At 38.2% G+C, this 12,671-nt stretch overlaps 1 protein-coding gene across 5 annotated transcripts in view; it reads right to left on the bottom strand.

The window, feature by feature from the left end:
• Positions 1-377: 377 nt before the first annotated feature.
• The window catches only part of LOC127449668 (plakophilin-4-like), a 50,961-nt gene continuing 38,667 nt past the window's right edge, over positions 378-12,671 (bottom strand). For all 5 annotated transcript variants that reach the window (XM_051713222.1, XM_051713224.1, XM_051713223.1 and 2 more), the window contains exons 14-22: positions 11,452-11,643; positions 9,491-9,664; positions 9,048-9,198; positions 8,719-8,911; positions 7,373-7,457; positions 7,168-7,285; positions 6,875-7,006; positions 3,734-3,807; positions 378-2,686 (exon numbers count right to left, since the gene is read on the bottom strand). In XM_051713222.1, coding sequence (XP_051569182.1) covers positions 2,447-2,686; positions 3,734-3,807; positions 6,875-7,006; positions 7,168-7,285; positions 7,373-7,457; positions 8,719-8,911; positions 9,048-9,198; positions 9,491-9,664; positions 11,452-11,643 — 1,359 coding nt within the window. In that variant the 3' untranslated portion in view covers positions 378-2,446. The remainder of the gene's footprint in view (positions 2,687-3,733; positions 3,808-6,874; positions 7,007-7,167; positions 7,286-7,372; positions 7,458-8,718; positions 8,912-9,047; positions 9,199-9,490; positions 9,665-11,451; positions 11,644-12,671) is intronic.

Below are 12,671 nucleotides of genomic sequence, written 5' to 3'. Positions count from 1 at the left end.
ATAATTTAATATTGAAGACTAATCATCTAATCACGTAATGGTTAAAAAGCATTGAATGTTTCACTCACCTAGTTGGTCATTATAGGAGTCCTGTTCTTCTCTACAGTCTTTTATGACATGGTTGTGGCTATGACCAAGAGTATGTCTCCAACATTGTACCAAAGTACACAGACAGTTTATAGACAACCTTTAAAATGAAAGTTAAACTTATCAGCTGTGGGCGCTGCCAATAACACTCTAGACTGGTATCATTCTTTACCTATTTCTTCATTGCCACTATCATCAAAGGCTAGGCTTGCCATCAGAACAACTTCTAAATAAAATTGAATTGTAGCTCTTTATGGTAGGGAACAAACAACATAATCCAACAACACATATTAAAAAACAAATGTTATCTTTATTACATTTAAATATTCTGATAGTATTGTAATAACGTTTGTCTCCATAAGGTCTCTTACATATACACACTTCTACATAGCAATTTATCATGGCACAGTTTTTTGTGCATTGGAGCACAGATCACAGATGTACTGTACAATAAACTGACGTAGTTGTACTAGACTCCATGGAACACACATTTATCTTTATATTAAGTAGGCTACAGCAATTAGACCAGACAAAAGGACATTTTGTTTTCCAATGCACAGAACATTATTGTTTTTTTGTTTTACACAGCTATTATATCTTAATTAGACTTTTCGGGCAATATGTAATTTCATAACACTTTTTCATTTGGCTCAGGAACTGAGGTGACATTTTAATGAACATGCCATAAAAAAACAAACATAAAAACATGGTTCAAGTTCTCAATAAAGTAGACCTTAAACACTTTAATGTTTCATATGGTAGCTCAGCGAAATTTGACGCTGACTACCACCCCTGGAGTCACGAGTTCGAATCCAGGGTGTGCTGAGTGACTCCAGCCAGGTCTCCTAAGCAACCAAATTGGCCCGGTTGCTAGGAAGGGTAGAGTCACATGGGGTAACCTCCTCGTGGTCACGATTAGGGGTTCTCGCTCTCAACGGGACGCATGGTAAGTTGTGCGTGGATCGCAGAGAGTAGCATGAGCCTCCACATGCTGTGAGTCTCCGCGGTGTCATGCACAACGAGCCACATGATAAGATGCGTGGATTGACTGTCTCAGAAGCGGAGGCAACTGAGAATTGTCCTCCACCCCCTGGATTGAGGTAAGTAACCACGCCACCACGAGAACCTACTAAGTAGTGGGAATTGGGCATTCCAAATTGGGGAGAAAAGGGGATAAAAAAAAAAAATATCAGTGACTGAAAAGTAAAGTCTTTGGCTCACATTCAATCCCGGGTCAAACAAATTCAAGTTAGTTCAATGGTGCACATAATTCTGTCATCACACACACACACACGCTTGCACTATTTAAACTCTCCAATTGAAAATGACAGCCTGATCTCATGAAATTTATGTGACCATGACAACATTTTTGCAATTCAAAATTGATGAGTTGTATAACACTTTTGGCTTCAGGTTTCCAGTGAAATGTCCAGCTGGGGGCACTAAAAGCGAGTAAAATGGTGTCGTATTCAGACGAGGTTTTAAGGTGAATTTTAGATGGATGTTTTAATGATTTAAATTGTACCTCCCTAACCTAAACTTTTAACGCAAACCTAACCGATAGTGTTTTAAAATATAAATGAGACATTAAAAAAGACGTCCTTACCCAACCAATGCCTAAACCTAACCAATGAAAATTAAAAGCACATTTTCTGAACCAACCGCATCATTTCATGATTTAAAGGGCTTCTATGACTCTGTTGTGTCACGTTTCTGCTTACGTTTTTGACTGGTCTTGAACTGCGGCCCTCCGAGTCCAAAGTCAAACGCTCTATAAGGTGAGCTATCACACTGGAATAAGTGCATATATGTAGGTGGGTCTGTAACAAGCATTAAAATGTATTGTTTTTTCAAAAGATGCATTAGAGTAAAAGAGTGTCAGTATCATAACATAGCAGGGTCTGAGTAATAGAGAGAAAAAAGTATTTGTAAAGTCAAAATCAACCATTGAAGTCATGATTTGAGTGAAATGGAATAAAACTCATAGTTGTTGTAGCGCCTCTTGTGTTCATTTCACCTGGAAACTGAAAGGAAGTTTACCTGGAGACACATATAACAAGTTTTGCAAATTGTATATAGAGTCATGTTTTCACTATGAGACCAGTTTGGAAAATGAATCAGTTGTTCAGCTGCAACAGCACACACCCGCACATACACACAAAAAACACAATAAATCCCGCAAATGAAAATCCAGTCACCATTCAAATGCAACAGCTTGTCCATACCACGGTAAAGGAATAATCTTGGATTCCTCTGACTTATATATATGTTATGGAGTGACATCTCCTTGCAATAGTCTATCTATGGCTACAAATGACATAAACATATACTGTATACACACACACACACACATACACGCCTACACCCAGGAGTCAGGTGAGGCTGGGTAGGTCTGAGTTCTGTATGAAGGCCTGCGTGTGGTGGAGTAAAAGTCCACGTAGTTGGTATTGGGTTTGAGCACCTGTCTCTCGCTCACCAGGGGATAACGAACGGGCTCATCGTGGAATGTATCCTCGTAGCCCATCGGAGATGACAGGTACATTCCATAAGAGTCATAGCTGCTGTGATTCGTCTCCTCTGGGTAGTAGAGCCGGCCATGCTGAAAGAGGAGACAGGGGTCATTCTGCAAAACGGGTGCCTTTTGTGTGCCTGATTAACATGTAAATAATGACTTTAACAACAATAACACAAATGTGTTATTATAGGCTTTCTTCTAGACACGTTAACAATAATCTTCTAAATTTATTATATTTTTATGTTTTTGTTTATATTACTATTATAGTTACTTTTCTTTCGTGATTAGGTTAGATGTCCATGCAAATACTGTACGTTTTCGTTTGAAAATGCATTGATTTTGCCGCATTTACTACACTTCTTATCCACACTAGGATGGCATTTTCCTTCAACTCATGTATTATTAAAAATACTTTAGATTTTGTCCCCAGGTTATCCGTCATTCACGTTACCTTCATTTATTAGGGCTCTCTGGAATACAACATTTTTGATTGGTCAATGGCGCCATCTAGCGGTCTGATATTTCTCAGTAACAACCGCACATCCACATATCACACCACTCATCCAGTTATTGCGAGCCATCTTTACTAGTTCTTGGATCACTGTGCGATCTATACAAGTAAGCTAATAAAATAATTTCAAGTCAAATCAATGTTTCATGTGCATTTATTTATTTATTTGGCAAGTAGTCTTTTAATGAACTGGATAATGAGACATTAAATAAAAAAATTAAAAAACACCAACAGAACTCCGATAGAATCCGGAGGTTGATTTCAGCTGTTCAGTGATTTCTTTCTTCTCACATAATTACATAATTTCGATGCAAATCAATATTCTATGTCCATGTATTTATATACTTAGTTAGCAGCTGTGTAATAAGCAGGATAATGTACAATCAGCTGGTTGTTATCGCAAAATAAACCCCTTTAGTCCTTATTAAAATAACTTATAATTCCACAAATAAAATAAAAACAAGAAAATCAAACAAAATGACATGACACTGCAAGGAAAAATAAAGCTGGTGTGTCATTTTCCAGATGTTAAAATTCTTTCTTGAACTTTAAGTCATTTGTAGGTTGATTTCACCTTATACTGTGGCTCTGAAGCACAGTCACATCATTATTAAACTCACCTGTGACCTGCGGGACTCCTCTGCTGAGGGTGAAGGATAAGAACTGATGAAATAAGCTGACTGCTTTTCAGACCCTAATCACAGACACATACAATATACACACACACACACACAAATTATAACACATAAACGAGTTCTAGTAAAATGTCTCACCATCATATACAGCACTTAGTTACTAATACTTGGTGTACACACAAGGTATAGTTGTAACTAGAGTCCAGAACTTACTTTTTGCCACACATTTTTTTTTTTTTTTACCAACCATAAATATTTCTTCCCAGCCATGAAACTGTATTTTGTAAATAAAAGTGCAAAAAGTGTAAGTCACTGTATTACTCGCAGAATCATACATGAGATAAGTCCATTCTGGAGATAAAAAAATGCAATAGATGTTTTTTTCTGTAGTAGTCAGGGTGATTTGAATCACTAACGTCACTTACAGAATATCTAAGTCTGATTGTCATTTTTACAATTCTCAATTTCAATTTGTCAGCAGCCATATCACCCTGTAGCTCAAGACCGGTTGCTCACTGAAGCTAAGTAGGGCTGAGCCTGATCAGTACCTGGATGGGAGACCTCCTGGGAAAACTAAGGTTGCTGTTGGAAGAGGTATTAGGGAGTCCAGCAGGGGGTGCTCACCCTGCGGCCTGTGTAGGCCCTAATGCCCCAGTATAGCGATGGGGACACTATACTGTAAAAAGGCACTGTCCTTCAGATGAGATGTTAAACTGAGGTCCTGTCTCTCTGTGGTCATTAAAAATCCCAGGACACACCTTGTAAAGAGTAGGGGTATAACCCTGGTGTCCTGGCCAAATTCCCCCCATTGGACCTTCTCAGTCATGGCTTCCTAATAATCCCCATCCATTAATTGGCTCTATCACTCTACTCTCTCCTCTCCACCAATAGCTGGTGTGTGGTGAGTGTGCTGGTGCACTATGGCTGCTGTTGTGGATGCTGCACACTGGTGGTGGTTGAGGAGAGTCCCCTGTTCACTGTGTAAAGTGCTTTGAGTATAGTGTCAGAAAAGTGCTATATAAATGTAACGTTCATTAATTCAATTCAATTTACAACATAAATTGTGTTGCAGTTCTTATTTAACGCTGATGTAACCATTTCTGTGTTAAAATACTAACTCCTATCCAAGCTTAGTATAGAAAGACAACAATAAGGAAGCCATTGTACTTAGACAGCACTGTCTCTGTGGCACTATGAACATTTCTCTGTTTGTTTTGAGCGACCCGCTTAGACCCGCCCAAACATTACTCAACCAATGGCTTGAGTTAGGGGCGGGACTATTTCTTTGTTTGACCAACGGCAGATGGGGGCAAATTTAGAAAGCTGTTTTGAAAACATATTGTATTTTTGCAATTCCGTTTGGTGATCACTAGCAGCTTTAAGTTACCAGCCAAATGATGACAAGCAACCTGGTACCAAACATTATGTGAGGTGCTCGCTCTGAGAACCACAGTTCTGTAGTCTGTAACTACAGAGGTCAAGTGCTCTTAAATGAATGACCCTTAATGCTTCCGACCAGACGGGAATAAATCTGATCGCTCTATTAGTTGAAGAGAGCATGCTGAGTGAAATATGTATTAGTTCATAAGTCCATGAAGAAATTTATAGACAGGTGGTTCTGTTGATTTAAAAGAGTGCTCTGCCATTGCTAATCATTTTGCTATTTTGCTGTAGGTTTGATCAGAAAAAAGAAGCCACATGTTAGGCTGAGGGGGGCGGGGGGGAGGGGGTGTTGAGATTTGGCTGGTTAGCTTCAGCATTTAGCCCATCCTGGTAGATGCTGTAACTACATCATTATGCGGGCAAAATTGACGGTCCTTCAAAAGTTGCCATGTATTCTGACAAAATAAATCTTTTTGCAGCAAAATATAAATCAGAAAAATGTCTGTATATTATAACAGATGTTTCCCCAGTGATTTTTTTAACAACAATAGGTCGAAAGTTCTGCTGCTGAAATCGTTCTGTGATTACCGAATTCAAACCACTGTCCCCAGTGGCCAAAGCTGGAAGTGTTGTTAAACGTATGAGCACATGTGAGTTCCAGTATCTCTGGGTGAAATGTATATTTGTATGTTAGGGTTTGGCGATATGACGATATATCTCATGGCGAAAACATGAAGTGTCGATCTATAGAGATTTTGCTATTTCGTATCTATCGCAATATGTAAATATCCATGTGCGCAGCATGGGCTTATGACTTCAAGTGAGACTGAGAGAATTTAAAAAACATGGACAGGGTTTAAAAAAATTTCTGCAGGCACCCAAGCAAATTCAATTACATTCATCTTGCTTTCGGCTTTTCATAAGCGCTTAATATGCGTCTCATCGGACGCACACATCTGTGTTTCATTTGAGCGTTGCGTGCGCCATCTCTGGAGCACGCAAATGCGTGCGAGTCCAGCATGCTTCTTGATATTTACAGAAGAATGCAGAGCGGGATCAATCATGCAACTTTATCATTTTTAACCCAGATAAAACCGCATTAATTTGTTTTTTCTTTTTTTTTTTTTTTTTGCAAGATGTGTTTATTTATGTTGCATTATTTATTTATTTATTTTTTACTTATGTATTATTCTCTATGTTGTATTGCTTTTGGAAGGTCTCGAGTTTCTTGAGGAAAGTTTATAATAAATAAAAAAAATAATAACTTTATAATCAACAACATATCAGACTGAAATGTGGCATAACGTGAAATTTAGCAGTATGTTAAGAATAATTCAAAACCAAGTTGTTTTTTTTTTTTTTTTGGTACTTTTGACTATTGTCAAGCTCCAACTAAAGAGAAAATAGGAAATATTTGAAAGTATTTAATTCACTGACAGAATTACCCAAAACATTTCAGTATGGTTATTTAATACATAAGTACATTTTTCTTGATTTTCCCCCCCAAAAATTTACTACATCCTGATAAATATTGTTATCGCCCACACCTAGTGAATATATATATATACTTCTTTTTCTTATTTATTATATATACATCATATGTATACGTAAAGTAAATATACTTAAGCAAATATTTAAATATGCAAACTAACTTCAATTAGCACTGTAGTGCACAAAATCCTAAAAAAAAAAATGGTGCAGTTTCCTGTTATGAAGGGAACTGACAGATTCAGGAATGCTCACCTGTAAATTGACTTGAGTTTCTGTTGGCGTCTCCATAATAATTATGAAGTTGCATAGATGACTGGGTCCTCCGCTGATTTAAACGGTGACCTCTTATTCCCAACATGGCAGGTGAAGAGGTGGCACTACCTCCTAATTGTGAAAAATGTAAAACATCAACTAAGAAAATAATGATGATTAAACAAACCAAAGAACAACAGAAAAAAAAAAAATAATAAATAAAAATGAAACAACAGCATTTGGGGACTGGTTCCAACAATTTCCCACAATTTCTTGTGGTCATAATGGCCCACCTGACTGGATGACAGGTGACATCTGTACGTTGCTAGTTGGCAGGGTGGGTTGGGACCTGTATCGGTCTCGTTCAAGAGTTGACACTGGAGTGATAAAGTGATTCTGGTTCCATCCGTCCTGAAGAACCACAGAACACATTGTTCTGAGGTCTCATGAGAACATCAGTGTTCCTAACCACAGACAACAATGGTTGAGAGTATGTACCTTTTTATAGAAGGTGCGTAGATCTCTGTACTGCCACAGAGTGTTTAGCACCTGAGCTGCTGCCTTCACCACTTTCATGGAATACCTACAACAGAAAAAAAGAACTCAAACACTCTGCAAGGACGGGCAAGTGCATAGATAACATCTAGGCTCTATATGCATTTTAATTGCACTACATGGTAAAAAGTATGTGTTTGGCTATTTCCCATTACTCGCAGCGGCATAAAGTCAAGCATGCAGCTAAGCTATCTCTTTAGGCAAACATTTATATTAGAATGGGCCATACCTTTTCTGTTCAAGCGTGACAATGACCCTGTGCACAAATTGAGGTTCATACAAAATGGTTTATTGAGTATGTTGTGGAAGAACTTGACTGGCCTGCACAAAGCCCAGACCTGAACCCCACTGAACTCCTTTGGGATGAATTGAAACACTGATTGCAAACCAGCCCTTATCGCCCAACATCAGTGCCTGACCTCACTGATGCTCTTGTGTCTGAATGAGACAAAAACTCCACGGCCATTGTTACAGCAAAACAGAAAGCCTTCCCAGAGGAGAGGCATGGCGTTATATTAGTGCCACAATTCTGCACATGCAAAATTATATTTTGAGCACACAAAAAGTTATTTTGCATGCACTTGAATTTTTGTAAAGCAATATATCGTGTGGCAAAGATGAATTCGAAAATCAAATTTGCACTCGAATATTGTTTGAATATGTGCTCATGTCAGCATTTGCACAAAATGTATGGTACTCCATTTTTTTTTCTCTCTCCTCGTACGCACTCTGCGTGTGCTCAGGACTTTAGACTGCTTGCGGGACGGAAGTGGTGTGAGTAGAGAGCGACTGATATCTTGCATACACAAAAAACAATGGAGTTACATACATTTCAGAATTCTGTGCAAATTAACTTTCAAATAAACTTAATTCGAGCGCAAAATTGATTTTCGTTCCCTCAAAATGAATTAATCTTTGCAAAAAGATAAATTGCTTTACAAAACTGAATTCACAATATCATCTTACGCACAGAACATTTTTGCATACTCAAAATGTTATCTTGCGCTTGCAGAATTGTGGCACAATTATAAATCCTTAGAAGTTGTTATAGCTGCAAAGGGAGGACCAACTCCCTATTAACCCATGGTTTTAGAATTAAATGTTCAACATGCCCATATGGGTGTAGTGTTCGCCTGACCACATACTTTTGGCCATGTAGTGTATATTATGCTTACTGTACATTTACAGCAATACATTTAATGTTATAAAACAGTGTAGCTTCTTTAAAGCCACTAGACATACAGTCTTCAACTCCACACTTCCAACAGCCCATGAAAAGAGGTTTGTACCTCTCTCCACGTCCTCGACTGATTGTGACCAGTTTGTCGATGCCGCCCGTCTGGGCGAGCGCACGGGCGTTCTCCATGTTCCAGCTGGTGACCTCATGCAGCGCACAGCAGACCGCTGCCACAGTCTCATCTGACAGTAATGACGGCCCATTGCCAGGGAGACGGGTCACTAGGTCCCGCATGGCATACTTTCCTTTAAAACCGTTAAAGGAACCAACTTCAGCAAACTTTTGTTTGGAAGATGCAATGCACTTTTTAAAGACAACTATACATAAAACTAACATGTAATAAAATTGGAATGTTGATTGCAATAAGTTTGAGTGACTGACCAATGAGCTCCTTGTTTCTGGCATCAAGAGCCATATTTCTTAGAGCAGTGGCCACCGAGCAGACCACCCTGTCATTATCCATTCTTAGCAGTTCCACCAGAATGGGCAAACCCTTTTCTTTACGTACGGCAGCGCGAATGTAGGCCGCAAACTGACCGGTGAGAGAGACAGAAACAGAAGAAAGAAAAAAAGAAAAGTTATCATATAAGTTATAAAATATGGCTGCATTATTTTTTTTTTTACATAGTTCTTCACTCCAGCATCTGGAGAAAAAATGGTATATGAATGTATTAGAACACTGAAGCCACATTGAGCAAGATAGGGTGTGTGTGCAGGCCAAATTCTTTATTCACAAGCCAATTTTACATTCATATAATTCAGATCTATTCTGAGCACTGTGATGTATAATTGTGTTTACGGTATAGTGACCACAAGATGCCTACCCTCCAGGTTCCGGCAGAAAGATTCTGCAGAGACCCAGCTGCACCTTCCAGCGTGGCCGGGTTGGAGCTCTCTGCCAGCAGGGTGAGGTACGGCTTTACCACAGATGGGTGCCACAGCATCTCTGCCCCCTTTGGACTTCCAGAAAAACCTGGAATGGGCCCCACTCCATCCCACTGCAACATAGGATTACACAAATTCACCCACAGAATCATGTGATATATAGGTCTAAGCTTTGAACTCAGTTCCTATAGAAAGAAATGAAACACAGACATATTTTTTAACCATGCAAACTTACACGCACTGAATCTGAATCTTTGAACTGTTTTCAGTTGGACACAAAACTAATGTTTTTATCATCTCTCCAAAGGCACAAAATGAACTTTTCTTGGGTTCTACAATGCACGTACATATATTATGAACTTTAACACTATCACAAGACTCAATTGCATCATCATTTTACAATGCACAGTCTGATACCACGATACCAAAAATGGACAAATTCATCTTACACAGATGATTATAACCCTGGCAATTATGTTTTTCATAACGTGTAATGTATTATCCATGTTTAAAACAAACAAACTAAAAATTAGGACTCTTTAACATGCATTATAACTGAATTACAACTGTAATTTAATAAGAAAGTACGAGTGTTTGGTATGTAAATTATTGTCTCTTAAATTCCAGATGATGGTGTGAAGTATTTTTGGGGTATGTTCACTTTTTTTGAGTGGGAAACAGAAGAACTATAAATCACCTTGAGGGTAAATCACATATTTTTAAGCCATGCAATCTTATAATTTTAATTAAATTATGAATTTTCATTTCTGGGTGAACTATTCCTTTAATAAAAAGGATTGAAACAAATTACATAATACAGGTAAAAAAAAATGTAAGGGGTATTCCGGGTTCAATACAAATTAAGCTCAATGGACAGCACTTGTGGCATAATACTGATACCACAAAAATACATTTCGACTTTCCCTTCTTTTCTTAAAAAAAACAAGCAAGAATCTGAGTTACAGAGGCACTAACAATGGAAGGGAATGTGGCGAATCTGTAAACGTTCAAATATTCACTGTTTTAAAAGTATAGCCACAAAACCATTATTTTAGTTTGATAAAATCGCTTACTAACCTTTTCTGTGTAAAGTTATAGCCAATTATACAACTTTTTTGCCATGTCGATAAAATGTCAGCAAACTCTAAAATGACTGTAAAAATGCAAATTTAAGCAACTTTAGCAGAAGAATTAATGTAAGTGCTTTTATAAAATTAAAAGCTTCTGTTTTCTGCATTTAAACCCTCCAAAAATTGACCCCATTCACTTCCATTTTAAGCGCCTCAATGTAACATTGATTTGTACTTTTTTTCATGAAAAGAGGGATGAGTCATAATTACTTTCTTTAACATTTTTGTGGTAATCAACATTATGCCACAAATGCTGTTCATTGAGCTCAACAGTAAACACGTGCAGAAAATGGAGGCAAAAAATAAATAAATAAATAAATATCCCTGTAGTGAATTCCTCTGTTACGATTAAAAAAAATGTATTCTGTGAATATGAAGGAAAAACTTTCCAATGAATATTTCCATGTTCATGATTACTGGATAAAGCATTAAGATCAAAGCATAACTACAGAAATGTATATTTACTTCAGAAGTTTCCATAACTTTTCAATAACGTTTTATTTTTTAACTTTTCCACGCCTGAAAATCTCAATAATAAAATCCACTGATATTTCCAGGTTTTTCATGACGGCGTCAACCCTGCTGAATGTTTCAGCTACCTGGCCGAAATCCTGTAAACACATAACACTGACACATCTGAAATCTGTTGGCTCGTGCAAAATATGCAAATTAACTTTACTCTCAAACAACCCCAAATTACTGGAAATTCTAACATGACAGAAATGAGTATGGGAAACCCAGATCAGTCAGTTTATGTAGTAAACGATCACCTGCTGATCCTGCCAGGACCTCTTCTTCTTCTTCTTCCTGAGGCCCCAGCAGCTGTAGTCGGTCTGCTTACTGGAGGTGTCTGACCCCAAGAGCGTGTCCAGGTCCTGGGCTCCCATCAATCGAGAGGGAGGCATCTCCAGCTCCAGACGGTATGACAGGTTCCTCAAAGTGCACACACAGTTTTCCACAATCTGATAAGACATGAAGTGACATAGATTAGGAAGAGACATGTATTAAGTAGGTGAAAAAATAAATAAACATTACTCTAAAATAGTCAGATTTTCTCCTTGTTAGTGGCATTTTCCTGTGCAAAACTCGCAGCCTTAATTCTTGCCAGGGCGTTGCTATACGGTTGCTAAGGTGTTCTGTGTGGCTATGTTGCTATGCAGCTATTGGGGTATTCTGGGTGGTTTCTATGTGGTTGCTAGGGTGTTCTTGGTGGTTGCTTAATGGCCCAAGTAAAAAAACAAAAACTCCCCCAAGTCTGTATGACATTCTGATCCCTAAAATGTTATCATCTGCCATGCCAAAAATAATTAATTTGATCACTTTGAAAAATAGTAGCTCACCACACTCAACAACTACATGATTTGAGGAATCCTTCATGTCCATATCACAAACAGTGTGGAACAAGTAACATTAAACTTAGGGTTAGGGCTTGTTTAAGTCCTTAACCAAAAGTATGAGCAATATTAACAGTGATGCTTGTCTTTTCAAGCACCACTAAATATTAGTTCCTCCTGTTCCAGCAGATGGCATACAAAGACCAAAGTAACAAAGCTGCACATTGCTGCAAACCACCATTAGGGGCACTCAATACTTTGTTGGCCCTTCAAGGAGTGGCACAGAGAACATGTAACACCTTTTCAAGCAATGAGGGGCTCTGCCAGCCTGCAGCATTCGTCACATATACGCTCTGACAATTAGTCAAATAACCAGCGCACTCACTGTTCTACATCAGAACTGTTCATGTCATTTCAGATCTAGTGTAAAGTTGTGCACCTTTTAGAACTGAGAACTGGAATTTAGAATTGGCTTGCTCACTGGGGGCTTAAAGGAATATTCCGGGTTCAATACATGTTAATCCGTTGACACTGTTCTCATGATAGAATGTCCCTTCCTAACTTCCAATATTGCACTTAATGTACAGTTATCAGAGGGAATGTGGCAAGATATTATAAATAAGATTCACTCAACCTCAATGACAGTTACCCAGTTT

The sequence above is a fragment of the Myxocyprinus asiaticus genome, chromosome 12 (assembly GCF_019703515.2).
Source record: "Myxocyprinus asiaticus isolate MX2 ecotype Aquarium Trade chromosome 12, UBuf_Myxa_2, whole genome shotgun sequence".
In the NCBI taxonomy this organism is placed as follows: domain Eukaryota; kingdom Metazoa; phylum Chordata; class Actinopteri; order Cypriniformes; family Catostomidae; genus Myxocyprinus; species Myxocyprinus asiaticus.
The sequence above is the reverse complement of the archived record's forward strand: the minus strand, read 5'-3'. Positions and strand labels throughout refer to the sequence as shown.